The 25,981-nt window shown below is 34.8% G+C and overlaps 1 protein-coding gene across 1 annotated transcript in view; it reads right to left on the bottom strand.

Annotated features, from left to right (window-relative positions):
- Positions 1-813: 813 nt before the first annotated feature.
- The window catches only part of TBCA (tubulin folding cofactor A), a 56,467-nt gene continuing 31,299 nt past the window's right edge, over positions 814-25,981 (bottom strand). Inside the window, exons 2-4 of the mRNA XM_081133691.1 lie at positions 13,556-13,661; positions 3,406-3,492; positions 814-1,396 (exon numbers count right to left, since the gene is read on the bottom strand). Of these exons, the coding sequence (XP_080989817.1) occupies positions 1,316-1,396; positions 3,406-3,492; positions 13,556-13,661 (274 nt within the window). The 3' untranslated portion in view covers positions 814-1,315. The remainder of the gene's footprint in view (positions 1,397-3,405; positions 3,493-13,555; positions 13,662-25,981) is intronic.

The following is a 25,981-nucleotide window of genomic DNA, read 5'->3' as shown; positions in this document are numbered from 1 at the left end:
CTAGTGATCATTTGCAGCTTCCAAAATCAGACCAACCACTCTCTAAATATGTATTTTATAGCTGCAAAAATTCAAGTTTACTATTTTTTCAATTACCAGTTTTAAAGTTTAAATGCTATTACTACTATTTTGGTTCGTTAGATCGCTGCTTGTGTTAGGCGGGCGATATAAGGCTCAGACATATTTTCTAGAAATAGAAGAAAACTAAATTGAGTTGTCATATAGTTTTGGAAAATAAACTCCAATGGTTAGGTAATGAGTTTATAATTGTACTAAAAAACTACCTTGTGATAAAGCATCGTCATTTTCCGGTTAATCAAAGATAACCCAGGTGTAGCTATGGCCAGTGCATTTTGGAGCTGGCTCCTATCTTCCCAACTCTGTTCAGTGAGGTCACATTAGTAGCTTGAAATCGGGTCACAGTGGTAGAATTTATACTACAAACAGCAAAAGCTACAACTGAGAAGTTCCTTTCCCACCTTGAAGAGCCATTAAACATTTCCCAGCAGACCAACGGGCAATAACCATTATTCCTTTAAAATACAATTCAATTCTTTATTGTTCATAGGAATCTTATTGGAAGATGTAAATGGTTGGTATTTTCTGTATAAATCTGTCTTTCTGGAAAAAAACTTAAATACTTCCCATTAGCTTATAATAATGAAAATGTTAGGCTTTAACTGTGAAGGCATCAGTATGTGAGGTCTCATCCACAGAGAGGTTCTTCTTTTCTTATCAGGGAGATGTACCCTATTCAGAATAAACTGCTCAAAATTTGGATTTTTGTATGTTGAAGAAAATCAGGACTCATACTGATGTTAGTTCATGCATTTATTCACCAAATATGTATTATTTCTTTTTAAAATATGTGTTATTTCTACTTCTTTTTCCTGTGCCAGGCATTGTTATAGGTACAACAGTGAATAAAAATAATAAAATTTAAAAAAAAAATTTAATTTTTATCTAAAAAATTAAATGGTATCGATACCTGTTTTTAACTCAAACCGTGCTTGTGAAGCAAAATATTTAGACTTCAAATAGAATCTAACAGATTTTAATTCTCTGTCAAAAATGTCTATGATTTAATAATGAAAGGTTAATTAAAATATTTTGTAAAAAAGTATAAAATAAACAATTTTATTAGACGAATTCATTTATTTGACACATTAAATTAGGCAAAGAAAAATATATGCAATTGCATAAAAAGAATCACATTCTCACACTACTTAAACACACAACAGTCGTCAAAAATAAGAAATTGTGGAATGAATCCCAGAATTAATTGCAAAAAGCTTCAGAAAAGTACAGAAAAGCTTCAGACTTCTAACTTCACTGAATCCAGTACTAAACGTGCTTCTTTATATTCCTCAGCTTCTTCCAACTCTTTTTCATTCTCCTGAAATGAAAAATAGTAAAAGAAAATTTATCTTTCTCAAACTTAGTACTTTATTTTTACTCAAATATTACAAACAATCAATGTAAACAGCTCAAAAGTTAAAAGAAAAAGGATCCCAAGCCTCATTTTACAGGTAAGAGAAGAAATAAGTTTAGTTTGGTTTCACTATGTATTCTTATAAGTGAAAGACATGATCATGTAAAGCTATTGACATTAACTGAATAAAAACTTAAGAAAAATTTTAAACAATTTATTATTATTTTGTCAACACATCACAACACAAAAGGGATTATTTTAATTATGGACTAAAAGTAAAAAAATGATGATTTATTAACATGTTACATATATGATAAAATTTAAGCCAAAATAACCCTTCAACTACTTATAGTGACAAAGAAGACTACTGGTGTCACACCAGAGTTAAGTACAATTTTTGAATTAGAAAACCGAACTGCCTGCTTATTAATGAGCATTATGTAGCCTACTACAAGGAAACAAAAAATACTAGCTTCTTTCCTTTTCTGATATATAAAGACTGAAATTTTCCTTGATACTTTATACAGAAAACTTTCACTAATATACGATAGCGATTCCTAACAAATGAAAATATCACGTAAGTTATTAAGCATAGGAAATTTTGCTTGGTTTGTAATAAATAAAGCTATGGTCAGTAATTCATGTGAGGTCAATAAAAGATGGAGATGTATACAAGTAGTTACAGATCAGAGAGAATAAAGTGTGTGTTTATTTGATATAAAACTTAAAGCAAAAGGAGTAAAAATATGCTTAATTCAGGCTATAGCTAGAATTTCTTAAACCTCTATATTACACCTAAACATGTCTTTGCTCTGTCAGTAAATATAAGCTCTTTGAGGGTAGAAATATTGTTGAATACATCCTCGAATATATATCATCCAAAGACAATACTATTTTCTTCAAGCAATTTCTATTACTTTTTCAGCTACTAAATTCATGAGAGAGAAAAATCATTTAAATTGTCAGGAAACACAGATGGTGCTTCTGTCTCTGGGACTATTTTAATACAGTAATTATTTCCTGCTTTCATCTATCTTTTATTTCAAAATCATAGTTTCATTTTTGGCTGTTAAGGAAAGTTATCCTGCCTTCAAAAGGTTCCTATAGGTAAATACGTAGTTCTGTGTCAAAATGAAATATTTCTTTCTATAGATTTAGTTCTAATACTATTTTGGTGGGAAAACAAATCTCATTCTCTTTCAAAGAATACGTATTACCACCCTGAAAAAGCCTCACATTATCTTTGTTATACAGGGAACAACTATGAATCAGGAGGGAGCCATGCAGCTAGTAATCAACAGTAGCTCAAGAAACAGAAATATGAGATCTTATTACCAAACAACAGTAACAACTGGCTTGTATATAGTATTATACTTTTATCTCTATTGGGAAAGAAATAAGATGAATTTTAATTAGGCTCAGAATTATTTATAAAATGAATCTGCCACTGTATCACAAGGCATTTATAAAGCAAGTATAACAACGTTATCCAGCTCCAAGTTAGTATGAGAAGAGTTCTGCCTATATTACAAGGTTTGTTTTTCTCCCAAATTAATTTAGGTTTGAATCTGAAAGAATTCCAGATCCTTTTTATTATGGTCCAAATTCATCTGAAACATTTGGATCTTCTAAAATTTCAAACAATATGTGAAAAAAGATCTTTATGTAAAAACAAATAATTCAAGATGTTGGGGAACATAATTTGTACCATAAATATCTACTGTGTTAGCTATTAATGCAAATATATTTAAGTTTAAATAAATAGAATAAACATATCAGACATAGTGCTTTCACTGGAGGCATAAGGTAAGCACAATTTAAACTCCATTAATTATTTTAAAATATACTGGTACATAGAGTAAGTGAAAAAAATATGTCACCAACTAGTTTTCAGTGTAAAATATTTAAAATTTTGGCTTTTTATGTATTAGGTTGAAAAAAATTTTAAACAAAAGACAGAAGTCTTTACTTACTAATATCTGCAGAAGATCGGTATATGCAGCTTCCAACCTGCGCTGGCAATCTGGGATCATCATCCGGGACTCTTGCAGGATCTCTGCCTATAATAAGAATCTCTGTGAGACATCCAGAAATGATAGAACTTACGTGTTTAGCTTATACCTCTGTAAATATCTAAAGTGATATAGAGGAATCTGAAAAAAATCATGGATATGTAAAATAGTTCAATATTTTAAATTGTGCTATTAGAAGTTAGAATGACTATCATACTATAAAATATACAAAGTACAAGTTTTAGATCTAAACCTTTTTGGTAATCATCTTTTTGTGCTAAGTGAAAATTAACTGGAAAAGCTTTTCATACAGCATTTATTTAAAAAGGCTATTTAAAATAAACTATTTCTCCTGCTGTCACAAAGCACCTTTATCCAAAATGGGATCAGCTGGTTATATAAATATCTCCTGCATCTTTTGAGTAATAAAGAAAAACAGTGTTCAGATAATATCACATGGAGATAATTACTGCATGAAAAAAGTTATTGAGTTATTGATCACGTCGTGTGCACACTGCAGGAGGTTCTCACTGAAAGACAGAGGTAAAGAAAAATGAAAAGCAAAGACCAGCAGGTTCATATTTTTGATGCTTATCATGCATAAAAAGTTATTACTTATCCTTGTGCTTCATTTTAGGAGACAGATTACTCTCCCCATGTAGTTTGAGCCAAATTACCAACCTGGCACCCCTCTGAATCTGAACTCCTGCCTATTCTTCCTGAAGACAGACACTACAGAATTAAACACAGGAATATTTATTCCAGCAGATATTTCTGGACTTCAAGTCATTCAAAGCTGGACTGTAACATATAAAATCATAAAAGAAAAATCAAATCAATGACCGGGAAACCCAATCAATAAGAGGGTAAATAAGTTAGTTTCAGATGTTGGACCTCAAATAAGTTTTTACTTCCTTAAACTACTCTCAGAAAAAGACACAAAGATCATGTAAGCATTTACTTCCAAAAATTCATGTTTGGCCCTGGCCAATGTGGCTCAATGGTTAGAGCGTTGGGCTGCACACCGAAGGATCTCAGGCTCGATTCTGGTCAAGGGCACACACCTGGGTTGCAAGGTTGATCCCTAGCCCAGCTGGTGAGTGCGGGAGGCAACTAATTGATGTGTCTCTCTCACATTGATGTTTCTCTCTCTCCACCCCCTTCCCCCCCACTCTCTCTAAAAATCAATGGAAAATACCCATCGGAGAGGATTAACAAAACAAAACAAAACAAAAAAGATGAAACTCATGTTTGATAAAAAATACTTTTGGTTAAATGGGTACAAAATCTGAACTTCTACTAAGAAGCTTTATTACCTAGCTCATATAAATTAAAAAAGATATAATTTAATGGTAATTATACTGTATTTTAACAGAAACTTTAATAAGTCCCAGTACCTTCTTCCTTTCCCCAACAGTTCTGTCATAGCGCACACTGTAAAAACATCAGAATTATAATATACAAGGATGCTCACTGTCCACAAGTTCTCAGGTAAAAATCTATTGCTGAACTTGTAATTCTTTTACTAATAAGGCACAGGTTGAAAATTGCAAATGTAGAATCATGACTTTACTTTATAGCTAGGCATACTATGCCTAGATATTTAATTGCTGCCACTAAATTATTTTTGTTATCTGGTTAGTTTGAATACATGTGAAAAATCAGTGGCAGGCACATTTCGTTGGGTAAGCCATTCATATTTCCTTCCCTATGGACTTCCTTTGAGAATAGCTTATAGAAATTAAACAAGATGTCACAAATAGAAATAATTAGGTCAAACACATGATAAGCCAAAATGTATACTTGTAAACTTTTTAAAAAGCTTTAGTAAGTTGTCACTGATAAAAACTTTAAACAATGCTATCCAAAATAACTTCTATTCATTATTATTTTATCCATTCTTACAGAGCAAGAATCATCAAATAGTTTAGCAAAATGGGACTCTGAGCTACGTGGGGCCAAAGTTCAGTCTTTCCTGTACACCAGCTCCAATTCAATAAGCTTACTATATTGCTGAAGGATGCCAGGTACAGGGGATACAAAAATGAAAAAGAGAAGGTCTCCATCCCCAATCCAGTATAGGAGTATAAACATAAAAATAAACATTTGACACTGCTTCTATACGACCATGCCACAGGGAGCCAAAGGCTTCCAGTATACTGATGACAATGATTTGGAACCCATAAACCACATCTCTACCAAGGCCATAAATCATATACTTTACCTTGTAACAATGAATTACAACTGTCAGGAATAATTTTGAAAGACAGTATATAAGGTATGATTATATAGTAAAGACACCCTCAAAATAGCTTCACTACGCTAAATGAGTATTACCTTTCAAAGTGTTCCCTTTGGGAGAAAGTCACTCGAATGAATGGTGCCTCTGTTTAAAATGTTGACTATTACAAGACTAAGGTTAAATCAGGATCTTGACATAAATTGGGAGGTACAAGGAACCTTAGGGGAACACGACAGGATGCAGTCCTACTAATGTCTTATTTTTTTGTTTTGTTTTGTTTAAAATATTACAAATGTGCCTTTTTCTCCCCAATGACCCATTCCACCCCATCCCATCCCTCTCCCCAGTCCCCCTCCACACCTCTGTCCGTGTCCTTGGGTTGTGCATATACACATATAAATTCTTCGGTTACTCTCTCCCCCTCCACCCACCTGCCCTCCTCCATCCCTCTGACATTCGTCAGTCTGATCCATGCTTCCATGTCATTGAATCTATTCTGTTTATCAGTTTATTAAGTTCTTTAGATTCCACATATAAGTGAGATCATGTGATGTTTGTCTTTCTCTGCCTGGCTTATTTCATTTAGCATAATATTCTCCAGGTCCACTCATACTGTCCCAAAGGGTACGAGATCCTTCTTCTTTACAGCTGCGTAGTATTCCATGGTGTAAATGTCCCACAGTTTTTTTATCCACTCATCTACTGATGGGCACTTGGGCTGTTTCCAGATCTTAGCTATTGTAAATTGTGCTGCTATGAACATAGGGGTGCATATATTCTTTCTGGTTAGTGTTTCAGGATTCTTAGGATATATTCCTAGAAGTGGGATCACTGGGTCAAAAGGCAGCTCCATTTTTAATTTTTTGCGGAACCTCCATACTGTTTTCCATAGTGGCTGCACCAGTCTGCATTCCCACCAGCAGTGTACCAGGGTCCCCATTCTGACAGGTATGAAGTGATACCTCATTGTGGTTTTAATTTGCATCTCTCTGATGATTAGGGACTTTGAGCATTTTCTCATATGTCTCTTGGCTAATGTCTTATTTTTAAAACAAATTACAATTTTTTGAGGAAGTTATTCAGGTAAAATGAAAATCAGGGGAGGCTTAAGGTTCAGATTATAGCAATGAATAAACAACTGAACTAAAATCTGATCAATTTCCTTTAAAATCAAACATATACAAATCGGGGGGTGGGGGGGAGGGAAGCCCTAACTGGCAGATCTCCCTCCCCCACCCCCCAAAGGAAGAGTTCTGTGAAACAATCTGCCTAATGTTAAGTTCTTTTGCTATTACTTGATTGGAATAAGGTTTCTAGCTTCTTTAATTATCCAGATCATTCACCCAGGGCTGGCTATACCTATGATAATCTATAGACACTCTAATATTGGATACTGGCTGCTTCTGGAACCAATGGTAACTGCTTTAGTTTGCCAAACTGTGCTGTACAGAAGTCCAGAGATTACTGAACAGTGAGTTAAGTCTTTCCTTTTCTACTGTGGTAAAATGGTAATGTGCTCATAAACATATCAAGAATTACATTTGACAACAAAAGAAAGAAAATGGCAACTATGTGAGGTGATGGATTGTTAAGTAGCTTGAATGTGAATATTTCACAATGTACATGTATATCAAATCATCAAGTTGTACACCTTAAATATGTACAATTTTAATCAGTTAACTAAACCTCAATAAAGCTGAGGGGCAAAGATATAAAGATACTCCGAGAAACAGATAATCATAGAGTTGGAAGGGTCATAAGTGGTCATCTAGTTCAATCTCAATTTACATATGAGAAAGCCAAGTCCCAGAGTGATGAGCTAGGTGACAGGGTCTGAGTTACAGCCCATGACTCTGATTGCAACTCTAGCATGTGAATTAGTGGTAGTGGTAGCCAGTCTCCACTATGGCCTCCAATGATCCTCCCCTCCGTCCTGGAATTCCTGCCCCTGTGCAGTCACTTGCCACACTGAATTTGGGTTGGCTCTGTGTGACCAATGGAATGCAGTGGAGGTAGGATTCTGGGACTGAAGACCTGAGGCTAGGTCTTAAGAAGCCTTGCAGCTTCCACAGTGGCATCTTGGAATGCTCACTTTTGGGAAACCCTTCTCTCAAACAAGAAGAAGAAATTCATTTGACTTGTGTTTGTGGTTATTGCTGAATGATTAAGGATGTAAGAGGAATCCCATGAGTCAGAAATAATCTGGTCCCTTAATTACTTTAAATATAAATGGTCTAAATTCACCAGCTAAAAGACAGACATTCACAGATTGGACCCAACTTTTTGCTGTCTACAAGAAACTCACTTCAAACATGATGAAATAGACAGATTGAAAATAAAAGGATGAAAAATGAGGTATCATGAAAACATTAAAAAGAGGAATGGCTCTATTAATACTGGATAACTAAGACTTCAGAGCAAAAAATTTAGGGACAAAGAGGGATATTACAAAATGATAAAATGATCAATCCACCAAGAAAACATAGTGATCCTAAATGTGTATGCACTAAACAAAACAGTTTCAAGATACACAAAACAAAAACTGATAAAGCTAAAAGAAGAGACAAATATTTCCTTCTGAGCAACTGATAGAAGTACTAGACAAAAACAAAAAATCAGCAAAGATATAAAAGAACTGAACAACCATCAACCAACAAGATCTAATGAACACTTCTAGAACATTCTACCTAAGAAAGGAAAATACAAATACTTTTCAAGCACCCATGAAATATTTATAGCAGTGCACAGCATGCTGGGCCAAAAAACAAAAACAAAACAATCAAACAAAACAAAACAAAAACAGGACAACTGGAAAATTGTTAAACTCTTAGAAATCAAACAACATATTTCTAAATAACCCATGAGTCATCAAGGAAGTCTCAAAGGAAGCACAGAAATATACATATAAATAAAAATGAAAATATAACATGTCAAATAATTCCTGTAAAAGAACTCTCCAAGCTCAGATGGTTCTACTGGACAATTTTATCAAATATTTAAAGAAGAATTAACACCAATTTTATACAAATCCTTCAAGAAAAAAAGGAGAGAACATTTCCCAACTCATAAGATTAGTATTAACCTGATACCCAAACTAAACAAAGCCAGTATAAAAAAAGAAACTGCAGATTATCTCCCATAAACTTAAGATGCAAAAATCCTCAACAGAATATTAGCAAATGGAATCCAGCAACATATAAAGAGAATTAAACAGCATGGTCAAGTGATCAAGAAGGTATACAAGCCTGATTCAGTATCTGAAAATCAATGCATGTAATCCACAATATCAACAGGCCAGAGAAGAAAACTCACATGGATCTTATCAAATGACACAGAAAAAGCATCTGACAAAATTCAACACCCATTCATGACAAAAACATTCAGGAACTAGGAATAGAGGTGAACTTCCTAAACTTAAAAAAAGACCGTTGACCAAAAAAACCCCCACATCTAACATTATACTTAATTGTAAAAGATTGAATGTCACCTACTTGATATTGGAACAAAGTAAGGATGTAAATTCTCACTCACCACTCTTATTCAACACAGTACTTAAGACCTAACCAGAGCAATAAGGGGAAAAAAAGACATACAATTGAAAAGGCATAAAACTGTCCCTATCTGCAAATGACATGACTGTTTATGTGGCCATGATTATCTATACATTATCTATGTATTGTCAGAAGGAATGTATGAAAAAAAACCTCCTAGAACTAATAAGTGAGTTCAGCAAGGTCGCAGGTTATAAGATCAACACACAAAAAACTGGTTGTACTTGTATATCTAACACCAAGTACTGTTTATATGGAAACAAACTAAAAACAGTACATTTACAATAGCGTCAAAGAAAATGAAATACTCAGGTATAAATCTAACAAAATGTGCAGTATTTCTATGCTGAAAATTATAAAATGCTAACGAGAGAAGCTAGATGTAAATAAATTGGACTTTTAGAAGACTCAACATAGTAAAGATGTCAACTCTCAAACTGATCTATAGGTTTACCACAATTCCTATCTAAATCTTAGCAAGGTGTTTTATAGACAACAGACAAGCTTATTTTAAAAAGTTTATGGAAAGGCAAAGGAACTAGAATAGCTCAAACAATTTTGGGGGGGAAAAAGAAAAGTGAGAAGACTTATTCTTCCCTATGATAATGCAGCTACTGTACAGCTAATTAACGAAAACAGGATGGTACTGGTAAGGGACAGACACAGACTAATGGATCAGAAGAGAGAACCCAAAAATAGACCCACACAAATATGTCCAACTGGTTTTTGACAGAGGTACAAAAGCAATTCACCCCTGACCAGTGTGGCTCAGTAGGTTGGAGCATCTACCCAAACCAAAAGGTGGCAAGTTTGATTCCCAGTCAGGGCACATACCAAGGTTGCGGGTTTGATCCCTGGTCAATTGATGTCTCTGTCACTCTTTGTCTCTGTCTCTCTCTCTCCCTCTCTCTTAAAAAAATTCAATAAAAAGAAATAAATAAATAAAGCAATTCAATGGAGAAAAGATAACCTTTTCAACAAATGCTGCTGAAGCAACTGGGTACCCATAGGCAAAAGGATGAACCTCTAACTAAACTTCCCACCTTTTACAAAAATTAACTCACAATCAATCATCAAAGCCTTAAATGTAAGACATAAAACCACAGAACTTTTAGAAGAGAATAGAAAATCTTCAGGATCTGGAACTAGTCAAAGTGGTCTTAGATCTGAGACCAAAAGTATGATTCACAAAAGGAAACATTAGCTGTAAATTTGATGTCCTCAAAATTAAAAACTATTGCTCAGTGAAAGACCCTGTTAAGAGGATAAAAAGACAAATAACAGACTAAGAAAAAATACTTGCAAACCACGAATCTGACAAAGGGCACTTATCTAGAATATATAAAGAACTCCCAAAACTCAAAAGTGAAAAAACAAAGCATCCAATTAGAAAGTGGGCAAAAGACGTGAACAGACATTTCACTGAAGAGGGTATACAGGTGCAAATAAACAAATGAGAAGATGTTCAACACTACTAGCCATCAGGGAAATACAAATTAAAAGAACAATCAGGTATCACTACATACCTATCATGTAGCTGATGGGTAAGTGCTGAAATAAAATATAGTGATAGCATCAAATGCTGTGAGAATGCAGAGAAATCGAATCATTCACACATCACTTTTGGGAAACGTAAAATAGTACAGCCACTCTGGAAAAGAGCTTGGCAGTTTCTTTTAAAACAAAACATGTGCTAATATGACCCAGCAATTGCTTGGGCATTTTATCCCAGAGAAACAAAAATTTATGTGCACATCAAAATTGTGTACAAATGTTCATAGCAGCTTTTTCCATAACAGCCAAAACCTAGAAACAATCCCAATGTCCTTTAATGGTTAATCTGTGGTACATCCATACCACGGAATACTACTCAGCAATAATAAAGAACAAAGTATTGATACACTCAAAGGAATTAAGCTAAGTGGAAAAAGCCAATTATAAAAGGTTACATACTGTTATGATTCCATTCCATGTTACACAATATTCTAGAAAGGAGTGTTAATTATTTAGGATTTAGGGGAGGAAAGCCCAGGGACTATAAAGAGGCAGCATAAGGTAGTCTTGGGATGGAATCGTTCTCCATCTTGATTGTGGTGGTAGTTACACACGCCACACATGTGACAGAATTCCACAGAACTATGCACATACACAAATGAGTACATGTATAACTAGTGAAATGAAAATAAGCTCTGTGGTACACCAAAGTCAGTTTCATGGTTTGGATATTGTAATATAATTACGCAAAATGCTAACATTCAATGTACATTCTGAAGAGATCAACCTGGGTGTTGTGGCAGGGAAGGAATGGAGGGTGTCAAAAGACAAACAGTACGCCAACCAGGAGGCTTTTGCAACAGTACAAGGCTTTTGCAATAGTACAAGCAAGAGATGATAGTGAACTGGACTAGGAAAGTGGGAGTAGAGAAAGAAATAGAATAAGAAATAGGACTTGGTGTTATAAGATGTAGTTATTAGAAAGAGAGAGAAGTATCAAGAAGGGACCCACTAAATTTTTGGCTCGGGTATCTGGATGGGTGGAAGTAACCATTTCCTGAGAGGAGGAAAATTAGAGAAGGAATAGCTTTTTGTTTTGGGGGAGTGGGTTGCATTGAGGGAAGATCAAGATTTTTATTTTGGACAACCACAATGATATGTGAAGCAGGTGATTAGCTGGAAATTATATATATGTATATCTGGAGTGGCCAGGCTCAGAGATACAAATTTGGGAGATGTTGGCACTAAAATGAATGCCAAGTAAACAGGAATTTGGGGGGTTTTGTTTGTTATGTTATTAATTCCATGACTAAAAGAGTACCTGGAACTGTATTTGTCAATAAATGTCTGTTGAATGAATAAATAAATGGGCATAAAGATGGTACTTAAAGTTATAGGAGGGCAGGAGATTACCTAGGGAGGGATTTTAGAACTCTTAAAGGTTTTTAAAAAATGTGTGTGTGTGTAGAGGTGGGGTAGGTAGGTAAGTGTAGGTAGGTAGGAGGAGGAGGGACAAAGGAGAAAGGGAGAGTTTCAGTAAAGGAAACCGAGGAATGGCACTGCAATAGAAGGAAAACCCAGGAGGCTATTCTATTAAAGATGCCAATATAAAAGTGTTTCAAGGAGAGAGTGGTTACTTGTGTCAAATGCTGTTGAAGCTATATACCATGAGGGGAAAGAAGTGGTAACAATGTCACTAATGATGTAACAAGGGCTAGGGCACATAATGCACTCTAATATGAAAGAAGGTGGTATGGGTACAGATGTAGGAAGGTTGATAGATTTTGTGTTGGGAATATGAGGAAGTTTCCCTGGTAGCCTCTTTTTTTCTTGAGGAATTATGAAACAAGTGTTAGCCAAGAATGAATATTCAATAAATGCTATGATGGGAGTAAATAAGGTGTTATGGGAGCACAGAGGGGGGGCTCTTAACTCAGCACTGAGGTGGAGTGTAGGGGAGGTTTAAAGGATGAATAGGAATTAATAAGGAGAGGGTAGATAGCAGGTGTAGGAAGAGCACCCCAGATATGCAAATATCTCAGAAGCAAAGAAGAAAGGGCATATTCAGGAAACTAAAAGGCAGAAACTAAGAGATCCAGGTAGGAACTGGCAAGAGATAAGTTGGAGAGATAAGCAGGTATCAAAATCAAGAAAAGCCTTGTATGCAATGCTAAGGAGACTGAAATTTGTCATGAAGATAATCAGAAGTAGTTACTGAAAAAGGTAAAATATATTTTATTTTGGTGGTCTTCACATCAGTTGGGGAACAGATTTGTGAATTTAAATATATTTAATATAAAATTAGGTCATTTTCATATTTAATACTTAAAATTGGAGAGGCAGTAGAGCTTAATGGTTGAGTACAAATTCCATAGCCAAAACGCCTGTGTCCAAAATGCCATTTAGCAGTCGTGTGACCTTGGGCAAATTATTTAACCTGTGTTTCAATTTCCTCATTTTTAAATGGAGGTTTTAATAGTAAAGAAGTAAATAAGAAGTAAATAGAACCTTCTCAAAGGGGTGTTACTAAATTAGTTCATACAGTATTCTGTAAATGTTAACTATTATTAAGATATAATTTTACCTGCTTTTTAAAAATAATATTGATTTTTTTTTTTTTTTTTTTTTTTTAGAGAGAGGAAGGGAGAGGAAGAAAGAGAAACATTGACGTGAGAGCAGAACATCCATCAGCTGCCTCTTGTATGGCCCCTACCAGGGATCTAGTCTGCAACCCAGGCATGTGTGCTGACCAGTAATTGAACCAGCAACCTTTTAAAGCATGGAATGACACCCAGTCAACTGAGCCACACCAGCAAGGGTTTACCTGCTTTTTAAGGGCATAATTTTCACCATCTTCAGCTTTCATTTTTTCAATCTTTTCTTCTTGTTGTTTTGCTTCCTTTTCATACATCATTTTTTCTTTGGCCAATCTATAAATCAAAAAAGTTTCAGAAAATTAATTCTCTCTAGCAAATAGACCACAAGAAATAAAGAAACTATGTAAATATAAAACATATTTAAAATACCAAAGTATATGTACTAGATGAGGAGTAGGGGAGAAGAAAAATATTTTAGCCATTTATGTATATTGCCCTTAAGTCCTACCTACACCTGCCTAAAGCAAGCGCAATCTATCAAAACACGCAATTCTTAAATTTTTAATGAAAAAACATATCCCATTATAATAATTGTTTTTTCAAAGTAAAAACACTCAAAGTTACTATGTACTAACATTTCTGCCTTGCTTTTTTTTGATATATGTTTTCCAAACTTACATACATGTACTTGAAACAACATAATGTAAAAGCTCAGCTTACTGGGGGAAAAAATGTCAGTATAGTGCATGCCAAATCCAAAACAAAGAAAGATCAGATTATTTGCAACAACGAAATTGTTTGACAAGTATTCACTGTGCACATAATTTTATGCCCAACCTTCCTTGTGTGAGGAACTGGGATATAGTTTAGACATGGTTCTTTCATGGACAAGTAGTGGAAATAAACATTTATTTACTAAAGCAAGAAAAGGTATTGACAGAGATCACTAAGATTTTCAACAATAAAGAATAGAGCAACACAAAGTTCTACTGATTATTCCTCAGATAACCAAAATTTGATTAACCATACAGCTCAATCAATCTCCCCTAATTCTGGTTAAATATATTTTAATATAAAAGAAAAGTATAGCCCTGGTTGGTGTGGCTCAGTTGGTTGGGCATCGTCCCATGTACCAAAGGGTCACTGGCTTGATTCTGGGTCAGGGTACATGCTCAGGTTTCAGGCTCAATTGGTGCAGCGGGGGGGGGAAGGAGGCAGCCAATTGACGTTTTTCTCTCTCTCTCTCTTCCTCTCCCTCTCTTTCTAAAAATCAGTTAAAAAATCTTTTAAAAAACTGCTTTCCAAAATGGTGTTATCAACTGATACTGAACCGGCAATGTATAAAATTTCTTATTTCTTCCTTGCATTCTGGTAAACAACTGGAACTGTCAAAATTATTAAATTTCTTATCAAGTATATACTATACTAAAATCTGCTACAGCCACAGTCTGTCTATTTGGCTGTGTTCACTAAAAATAAAGTCTTCTGATCATTAAAAAAAATTATTAAATTTCTGACAAGAAGAGTGTGAAATGGTATTAAATCATGGTTTGAAATATTAATTTGAAATATTAACTTGAAATATTAATTTTTATTAAAACAGTAATTACTGTTGGTGGTGAAGCAGCACCAGAATGTTACCAGTGACTGGTTCAGCAGCCTTGGTACTTGAGTTTTGGCTAAGAAAGAATTCAGAGAGAAGACTCAAATACAAGCCAAAGTTTATTTACAAAGTCACAGAGGTAGAAGTAAGCTGTGGAAGAAGTGAGCCAGCTGGGCTGCATGGGCTCAGGAAAAGAGTTAAAGAACAGAAGAAGGGCCCTTGGAGCTTAGGAGAAAGAAAGCAAAGGTACACCTAAAGGAAGAAGGCGGGCGGCTGGAGAGAGGGAGCGAGAGCATGCACTAAGTCCTCTGTCCTGAGGGATTTTATTTTACCCTCTCTCTGAAGGCAGGGATCTTTCCCACGTGTGTCCTTTCGGGGTCTCTACTGACTGTTTGGTACCAGAGCAGAGCCAGAGGGTCATTAGTCATCACAGCTGGTCACCCTGTCCTGGCCTTGCTGCTTTTCTGGGCCTAGAGCTGAAACACAACTGAGGTCTAGATGTCACCTCTAGTTTGACCAAACCTCCTGTCTGTGGTCAACAGACCTGAGGCTTTGTTCCTAAGATTATGTGATGCAGGTCAGAACCTCACTGTCTTTGAGGACTTAATGCTTAAGGGATGTAGCCTTGCAAAGTCTTGTATGGGAGTCATATGAGGCTATTCTCCAGCCCCCTTGTTCCTCCTCTAAGGGACGTGACTAGTGATACACTAGGAGGGGAAAGACCAGGGGAGGTCCCAAACTGCATGATTAGGGATATGAAAGATCAGGGGGTCTAAACTGCATGACCAGTGATATGCTAAGGTAAGAAAGGTCAATCTAGGGGGAAGGTCCTAGTTTTCCTGGTTGCTAGGCACAGGAGACTTTCCAACTTGGTGACCTTTTGTACCCTTTTGTATCTTCCTACTCTACTTATGTCTATCTAATGGTCTGAAATTACTGAATAAATACTTGCTAAATAATGAATGAATACCTTCTGGTGAATTTGACTCATTCCTTTCTCTAGGGAAGGCTAAGATTTAATAAGAAAATTTAACTCAAGTATATACAATCACAATTTAAAAATTTGTTACTAAAATATTTTTTCTGTTACAAGCACATATATATGCTCCCATCAATATAGAACTATAGAAAAATTATAATGAACAAAATCTTAAAATTCATTCAAAATCTCATTATTCAAATTAATTACTACTGATCCAAAATACAAATAATTCTGAAATCCAAAACAGTTAAAAAAATTTTTTTTAATTGTCTGGCACAAACTCATTCAGCAGCAAAATGTGACCTCAAATGACATGAAACTACAGATTTTATGTTATCCTACTAAATAAATGTGAATAGTACATGTTTCCCTGCAGAAATAGTAATGTGTTTGATTACAGAGTACTTCTCTAGATGCTATTATGTAAATACATATATTACTACTTCAAAACCTGAAAAAATGTGGAATTCAAAAATACACATGGGCCCAAGGGTTTTGTAGAGGTGATTATGGACCTGTATTGCATATTTTCCATTCATTTTTCTCTTTAAACATGTATATGTAAAAATTTATATTAATATATAAAAATATATACTTATAAATAAATAAGATAATGCATCACTTCCAATGTCATTAAACATTCTTTGAAAATATAGCTTTTAGTGGCTACACAGCATTTTATAGTATCACTACAACAGCTTATTAAAGTATCCTATGAGACACTTGGGCAACCCCCATGTTCTAAGTTCTGTGATGAACATCCTACTCATAAACTCTGTAAGCGTGTAGCATTTTCTTACATGATATTAAAATACAGCATGCCTGACGAGAAATCAGGCTAAGCCTTTTCCAGGAGGCCAGGGGCCACTCACTGATGAATACTTCCTTTTCCCGCAGTGATAAACCACCTGTCATTCATTATTGGTGGTAATACACAGACACAAACATTAAATCAATTGATCCTATTTTAGACTACTATTTGGTATTTCATTTAAGTCAAAGAAAACAGTATGCCAGATTTCACTGTTTAAATATTAACAAGCATATAAAAATTTACATTAAAGAGATGTGAAATTAAAGAGAGAAAAATAAAGAAAATGAAACCTCAAGGGAAAAGAATATAAATCTGATAACCAATAAGAGTTGTAGATAGTACAGAAAAAAAGCAAAGGAAGATTTTTTAAAAAGTAAAATTTCCCAGTCCTGGCCGGTGTGGCTCAGTTGGTTGGAAGGTTGTCCTGTACACCAAAAGGTGGCGGGTTCAATTCCCAACCAGGGCACACACCCAGGTTGTGGGTTCAGTCCCCCATTGGGCACATGCAGGAGGCAACCGATCGATGTTTCTCTTTTACATCGATGCTTCTCTCTCTCTTCCCGTTTCTCTCTCAAAAATCAATCAATCAATCAATCAATAAAATAAAACTTCCCAGAGCTGGAAAAAAAACCAATCTTAATTGAAAGGGCGTCCTAAGTTCCTACTAGAATCAGTGAAAAAACCCCACTTCTTTGTACATTGTTAAGAATTTCCAGAAATCCAAGACAATCAAAGCTTTCAAAAAGAGAATAGGTCACCCGTAAAAGGAAAACGAATCAGACTGACATTACATTTCACATTAAAAACACTAGATACCAGAAGATGACAAAGCAATCCCTTGGAAGTTCTGAGAGATTATTTGTAAACTAGATTTGTAACTAAATAGGGAGGGGAAAATACGCTAACTCACTCAATACTTATTTACTAAATGGCCAGTATGTGCCAGGCATGATTTTACGTACCAAGGATATAGTTAGTAGTGAACAAAACTATAAAAATCTCTGTTCTATGACACTTTTTAGCAGGGAAATAAGGATAATACATAAGTAAAATATACAGTATGTGAGAATGTGAAAAAGTGCTACGGAAAAAAAAAGCAGTGAAGAAGGACTGGTAAAACAGGGGATTTGCAATTTAAAATAAGATGGCCAGGGAAGGCCACTTTGAGAAGAGGGTATGTGAACTAAGATCTGAAAAAAGCAATTTAGTCATGTGAATAACTAATGAAAGAAATCATAGGCCAGAAATTATAATTTTTTGTTATATAAAAATTCAAAAAGTTTATTTACTATGCCCCCTTTCTGATAAATTTATTTAAGAATGTACTCCAGCAAATTAAAGATGAAAATCAAGAAAAGAAACCATGATCAACGTAATGCAACTGTCTAATGAAGGGGGAAAAAAAAGAAAAAGAAATCCCAGGATTAAAACTGTGCTGTAGACTTGGAAAATAGTCTAAATAAGAACCTTAGTGAGGAGTCTTATAGGAACATCTTTACAAAGAGGCACAGAATAGGTTCTAAGGAACAGATACAATGAGTAAGAAGGTAAAAGAGAAGTCAGTCATGTGCCTTTTCTCTCAATAATAAAAAATGAAAGGCAATTAGAAACTCCAGGAAAAGCACACCTCCACACACACACAGAGTTAGGGCTGTAATATGAAGCAATTGATGAAAAAGAAAATTCACTTAATCTGGATTTATAAGAATAATCTCCTCTGGGCAGCACGGGATCCACTGAGAAAGAAATGCAACCTTATACTACAGACCGTATTTAAAACAATACACACTCGTTCATGTTCAACTTCTGTACTAGACCTATGCGCAAACACGCCTTCCCCACCTGTTTGAAATATTTGATTTGTGTTTTTAAAGTTTGTTTAAAGCTAAGAAATGTCTACTGAATTTTTTTCTCATAAAAATTTGAGATGACTCTGGCCAGCCAATGAAAACTCAGCATTTCATAAAAATCAGATCACTACCTGTGTAATCAATCTCCTGTGTTAAACCCTGCGTTTGACATCCTAGTATGACTTCCTTTTCCCTGACACAGTTCTCTCCTAACTGATAATAAACTCTCTTGTCTCTGAAGAAACAAACAATATTTTTGAGACTTTTACTGTATGAGAGATGAAAGAAGGAACTTTAATTGAAGACCTCACGTGAACAGACTTTGGTGTACTTTACTGCATTTAATACTTATAATCCTACTGAAGTATGATTCCCACTTTACAGTCTCTTAGCTATGCCTCCCCACAATGTTTTCAAAAGTCTTTAGATTCAAAGAGGAGTGAACCAGGATTTATCAATATTTCAAAATGAATAAAATATAAACTATTGTATTTCACACAGTTCATGAAACTTTGGTCAAAAATGATAATACTAATGCAAACTAAGCTGAAGACAGATAGCAACACTGATGAAAGAAGTCAGATTGGATGAATGACTTTTGATATTTTAGCATTTCCTATGGCCACCACTGAATCTGCTCTCCACAAACTAGCCTGTGGTGAAGTTCAACCAACAGTTATGACTCAAGAAGAGAGTTACAGTACTGACATCCCATGAAACATGATATATAGATTTAGGAAAAAGCTTGAATCATTCAAGATAAGGTAAAATTAAAATAAGATCATCAAAGCAGCTAACACATACTGACCATTTACTATGAGCCAAATACTACATCAAAGTATGCTACGTACATAGTCATTCAATCCTCAAAACAATCCTATAAAATAGGTATCTCTATGAGTCCCATTTTAGTAATAACTAAACTGAAATTCATGGAGCTTGTCCAAATTCTCACAGCTATTAAGTGCCAAAGAACTGTTTTATTCCAAAGTTCATACTCCTAGCCACTATGATAAACTCTTTATTTTTTAAAGTAAATCTCAAACATCTGAACACATAAAAAAGTTAAAATGCACTCAAATATAACAGGCATTGTTGGTTGCCTAACCAGTAGCACTTCTTACTTGCCAACAAAATCTAATTTTGATTATGATCATCCAAGAAGCTGTGTCCTTCAAGGAAGAGGCCAATCATAATGGTCTTACTCCCTTTGCCAAGTGATAGTTTAGGCATGTGTTAAGTGACCCAATTCTGGCCGAAGTTACAAAAGAGCCACCTGCTGGGGCTTCTGAGAAGGTTGTCTTTCGTGCTAAATGTGATTTAAGCGGGTATAACTGTGTTTTCTCCCCTGGACATTGTCACCTATGTGAAACACCTGCTACTTGTGGCAGGTGCCTTGGGATCATGAGGAGATCCAGCCTAAAAGGACAGGTCACTCTGGATGTCAGAGAACTTGAATCTTTGATAATGGCATTAAATTACTAAATTAAATCAACTCTGAAAGCATTCTACCTCCAGATTTCTTATTATATGAGATGATAAAACATCCTTATAGCTTAAGCCACATATAGTTTGACTTCCTATTACTTTGAAGCTAAGAGCATCTGAAGTGACAATCATTAATAGCACAAGATTTTCCTGCAGATTCAGAAATGCTTTCTTACTTTGGGTTAATTCACTCTGAATTAATCACTTAGAAATTGAGAAACCTTTTCTTCCCATAGACAAATAAACATGAAAAAAGTAAAGAGGAAATTTCTTATACAATACCCAACTTTATGTTTCTACTGTATTAAGAAACACTCCCTGTAAATTTTGTGCAAAAGTCTTTATTCCACACTTAGAACTAAACTAGTGTAAAACTTAACAACTTTGTTTTTAATAATCATGGTACTTACTAGAAGCTAATATACATAATAAATAATACAACCTTCTATTTATGTCACATTTTCAATATGTAAAGTACATCTATAATTTATAGGATACTGGATATTAAATACTAAAATATCAACGCCCCTAAACTGTAACTTACGGGAAAGTGGATATTAAATAAATACTGTCTATAAACTATTATGGGGGGTAAGATGTTTAATGGTGTTAAAAAGGAAACACTATGGCACCAAGAAAAGCGTATCCACTTATGACTTGGAACTCAGTAACTCCTTGTCAAATGAATTTAAAATTCCTTGCTCGGCCGGGCGTGGCTCAGCGGTTAAGCGTCGGTATAGGATCCAGGCGATCAGGGTTTGATTCCCGGTCGGGGCACATGCCTGGTTGTGGGCTTGATTGATGACTCTCTCCTCATTGATGTTTCTGTCTCTCTCTCCCCCTCTCTTTTCCTCTCTCTGAAATCAATAAAGATGTATTAAAAAATAAAATAAAATAAAATAAAATAAATAAAATAAAATAAAATAAAATTCCTCTTTCCTGGTGAAGAGGAGTGAAATATTCAAGATTAGGAAAAGAAGCTATTTGACAAAGTAGGCAACAAGTTTTTCTGCTAAATGTATCAGGAGAAAGCATTCTATAAAAATCAGAGTAAAAGACTGTAGTTAGAATAAATTTTAGGCTTTTTAAAACCAAGGATTTTAGTAATGTGACCCCAGAAACAGAAGAAATAATGTCTTTACAAAAGAATGTTAGGACAGAAATACCAAGAAAGGTGCAGGAAAAAAATAGATTCATTTAGGAAAATACAAGGGGACTGCAAGTTAGAAACTAATTGCTCAGCCACCCCAATTAAGAATTCTCACTAGTTCCTTTAGTAAGGGAAGAACTGAAGATTAACATCAGAATCTGATGATTTAGTGCTTACAGTCTATATAGTAAAATGTATGTGGTTAAAATTTAGGTTTTAGTCATTCTCTATTCTTTTGTGGTCACTAATCAAGTCAAGTGAAATTCCTACTATTCCCAAATTTCAACTAATAATTATAGTTAAGATTTTGGGAACGGCAAACTAAGGAAGAATTTGCTACAATACTCTGTCTTAACAAAAAAATTAAAATGTGCTACACACGAACACCATGAGATGCGACTGGAGATGTCGCTCTGAGTGGAATGCCTTTTCTTCCTCCATCCTTTCCCCACCCCATTCATTCTCCAAAACTTAACTCAAGTGTCCTTGTTGTCCAGAAGGACCACTCAAACTCCTATCTTCATCACTCCTAAGCTGCTACTGTGGATCTCTTCTATGGATCTTGACAGCATATTTATCTCCATCATAGAACTGATCACAATAGGTTAAAATTTGGTCTACTTCCATACGTAAAGCTGAATGGTCTGAAGAATGGAAACTGGAAATGTGCCCCCTATCAGAGTGTGCCTTTCAGATATGCTTACTGAAAGAGCTCACAATTACCCTGAGAGGTAAGCAGCGTAGCTATCTATCACTATCCCCATTTTCAAACAGGAAACTAATTCAAAGAGGTGAAATGACTCACATAAGACCATCTGGCCAGGAAATGGTGAGATAAAGATTTGAAGCCTTGGCCAATATTGCTCAGTTGGTTGGGCATAGTCCAGTGCACCGAAAGGTTTTGGGTTTGATTCCTGGTCAGGGTACATGCTGGGGTTGCAAGCTCTATCCCCAGTAGGAGACATGCAGAAGGCAGCAGATTGATGTCCTGCTCTCACATAGATGTTTCTTTCTCTCTTCTCCCTTCATCTCTCTCCAAAAATAAATTTTAAAAATCTTTTAAAAATAATAATAAATAATAATAGAAAGGATTTGAAATCATGACTTCTGACTTCAAGTGTCAATGCTTTCCAACACATCATACTATCTCATGTTTAAAGTAAATGAAGCAATTTTCAAATTTTAAATTTCTTTTACCTATTACAAAAGTAAAATAATTCCATGGTTTAACATTTGAACAGCATAAACTACAAAGTGAAAAGGCAATCAACTACTCACAAACCCTGACTCTAGCTACTACTCAGTTCCTACCACTGGAAGCAACGTGTTATCAATTTCTTGTGTATCCTAAATGAAAGAAATTACATGCTTAATTTGATTGCATTTTTTACCTTATTCTCACTACCCATTAATTAACCCACTAAGCTGGAGAGGGTTCAAGTTATATTCACTGCTTATGTAAAATATATGCTTTAATTAATTGTAATAAATAAGACAAAACATGTTTTGTAAACAGCTATGATGATGCAGGCCAGACACAAAATCAACACCACTACACTTCTTTGTAATATGGTGAACTTCAGATATTCATAAATTGATTAATCTTAGGAATAATTCACAGAACACAAATGTAAAACTAAGTATTTCACTAATCCTCTACACTGTCCTTTTAAGGTTTTGAGATGTCAGCGAAACTGAAGTGTGTACTAATGAAAGGGCTACGGACACTACTGTGAATAGTTTCTGCTTCAATTAGTCTGAGAAAGCAATAGTACTTCCTATAGCTGCTTCACCTCAATACAGAACACTCTGATAGTTGTAATTACTACTTAAAGCCACAAATTTCTCTGGACATTTGACTTCCTATCCTGCGCCCAAACCCCTCTCCAGAATATCTCTGTTTAGACATCCCACCAGCATTAACTGAAACAGGCTGAAAGGTGATCATCCTCCTGTTCTAAAACAAGGCCCCTTTTCCCAGCTTGAACTCTCAGCATCAGAATCACATAAAGGAGGCCTGGCTTGTACGAAGTTCATGCGGAAAGAACCAAGTTGTCTGCAAGCTCAGTGAGCCAAGAGGGTGATGCAGCTACTAAAAAACAAACAAAAAATAGCCAAAAAGCAAAGAACCTAAAGCATGGCAGATAAATGGTACTGCATTAGATGAACTGCATCTATATTATTATTTTTCATAATTTTACTTCCAAAATTATTATGTATAACTTAGATCCAAAAGGGATTAAGGCAGCATCTGAAGAACAACCTTTACAAACTAGAGTATTAGCAGAGGAATATCCAACACCATCACTCTATTTTATGAAATAGTTCAATTTGGCTAAAACAGTCAGGGAGACGATGGATTCCAAACTAACATAGTAACATTATCATAGCAAAAATGGGCAATATATTCCAAACTAACATAGGTTATCAGAGCTAAAAAGGGCAAAGAAAATATCATTAGATGCAATTTAACAATACTTCATATAGTAATTATTTTTGGTGATCCATTAACTCAAATTATTCTCAGAATTACTGTTGAGAAAATCTGAGAGCTGAATCTGGAATTTTTTAGTTGGAGAGCTCTAGGATCCAGAGAACTCATGATTTTGGATTTACTAGCATTACACAGAGGTACTTTGAAATGTAACATGTTTATTCAGATTGTTGTACTAAGATGTGTTCATTAAGTCAAAATAGTTCAATAAGAAACACGTACAAAGACTGTTTTCTATTTTCATATTACTGATACTGAAGCATTAATTAAGCCCTATGTATAGAAGAATGACAAAGTAATCATTAATAATCAGGAGTAATAGTTTAATCATTAGTAATAATTTCCATTCAGAAAAATGTAAGTAAAAACAATTTTTACACTATAATCCTATCTAAAGGTATATACACAGTAATTTCGTGTGTTAAAGTGCCCCACTTTCATCATATATATTTATTTTGTACTTTACCACACATAAAGCATTTTTTGTGTGATTTTTTTTTTTTTTTTGTAAATCCTCATGGGAGCATGTTTATTGATTTTAGAGAGAGGATGGGGGAGATAGAGGAAGGAAAGAGAGAGAAGGAGAGGGGGAGAGGAGGAGAGGGAGAAGAGATGGGGGAAGGAGAGAGGGAGGGAGGGAGAGAGGAAGGGAAGGAGAGGAGAGAGGGAGGGAAGGAGAGAGGGGGACGGGGGGGGGGGGGGGGAGAGAAACAACAATGTGAGAGAGAAGTATTGATTAGTTGCCTCTGTATAGACCCCGAGAGTGGATGTAACATGCAACCTAGGTATGTGCTCTGACTGGGACTCAAACCCTCACCCTTTCAGTGCACAGGAGAGGACACTCCAACCAACTGGGCCTCCCAGCCATGGCATATAAAGTATTTTTAAAAACTTAAGCCAATTTTCTAAGTCTTTAACTATTTGGTAATGGAACTTCAGAGCTGTATTTGATACAATTTTAATAGCTAGCAAATTTGGTTTGAAAATGCAACATAGCAACATTTTCTTAATTACTCTAAGATTAGATTAGTGATTTCCCAATGACTATGAATCCTTTCAAATCTTTCTTGGCTATGCCACATTAATTATAGTGTGTAGTTTTTAGAAAGTTTGCATTGTCTCTAACATTCCTCCTTTTATTCTATAATTGTTTATTCAGACTAAAATAGTAATTTTATAGCTTGACTTCCTGAATTTGTCAGCAAACACTTTAAAAATGTTGCATTTTCACAAATGGAGGCATACCAACTTTAGCTCTCCTCTCATAAACAATATACATGTGTTAGCATGTAAAAACATGAAAGGTCTCTATCTCACAAAAACAGAAGAATATATAATGTATTTTATGGCATTTTAAGAGCATCACAACTTTTTGCAAGTTGTTCTAAACAGTCATCCTGGACTATTTTAGATGAGTTACTTTGTAGAATCTTAGGATCCTGATACTGAGAATAGATTACCATGCAACATTAGCGTTAAAGAAAGGACACAGGAACTACTTCAAACTTGCCTATATGTAGGGGGCAAAATTTTATTCTTTTATTGACTATGTAAATATAACCAAACTGCCATTTTTCAAATGTGGTAACAATTGTTTCCTTTCACAGAAGAAAAAGGAAAGTTCTTTCAGTGAAAAGAAAAAGGTTTCTATGAAAAAATAAAGCTTGGGAAATAGTGCATAACTCTATTCCCCTCTTAAAGATTCTTAAAGTGAGAGCTTCTGAGTAATCCTACAATAAGGGAACATGTTAAACTTTGTTTAACTTAGCTCTTCTCAAATTAATTTGAACACAGAACACTTTTCAATGTACCTATTAAGATCTAGTTAACCATATTCTATAGAACACCAAAACTTGGAATCCAAAACGAGAGACAGGTAATATTCAAAATTCTGACTGTAGTATTTGATAAATTTCTAGTCCTAAAGTATATGTTTATCCTATGTTAAATACAAAAATGTTTTATTCAAAATTTCCAATTTATAGAAGTTAATAAAATGTCATATTATCAACTTAATAATTAATTTTTAAAATAAATCTTAATGTGGCAACAATAGCTTAATAGTAGTAGTATATATCTTTGTATATTAGTGTAATATTAAATAAATGACCATGAACTTTATAACTGTATTATCACTTAAAATTTTAATTTGCTTATAAATGAATTCACATTTTAATAGAAAGTAACTAGTCATACCATCTTGTGATATTATCAAGCAAAATATTTAGTTTGAGAAATTATAGTAACATTATATATAGCTCACAATTTTTTT

The sequence above is a fragment of the Miniopterus schreibersii genome (genome assembly GCF_964146895.1).
Source record: "Miniopterus schreibersii genome assembly, chromosome: 3".
NCBI classification, from domain to species: domain Eukaryota; kingdom Metazoa; phylum Chordata; class Mammalia; order Chiroptera; family Miniopteridae; genus Miniopterus; species Miniopterus schreibersii.
This window is presented reverse-complemented; position numbering and strand designations above follow the sequence as displayed.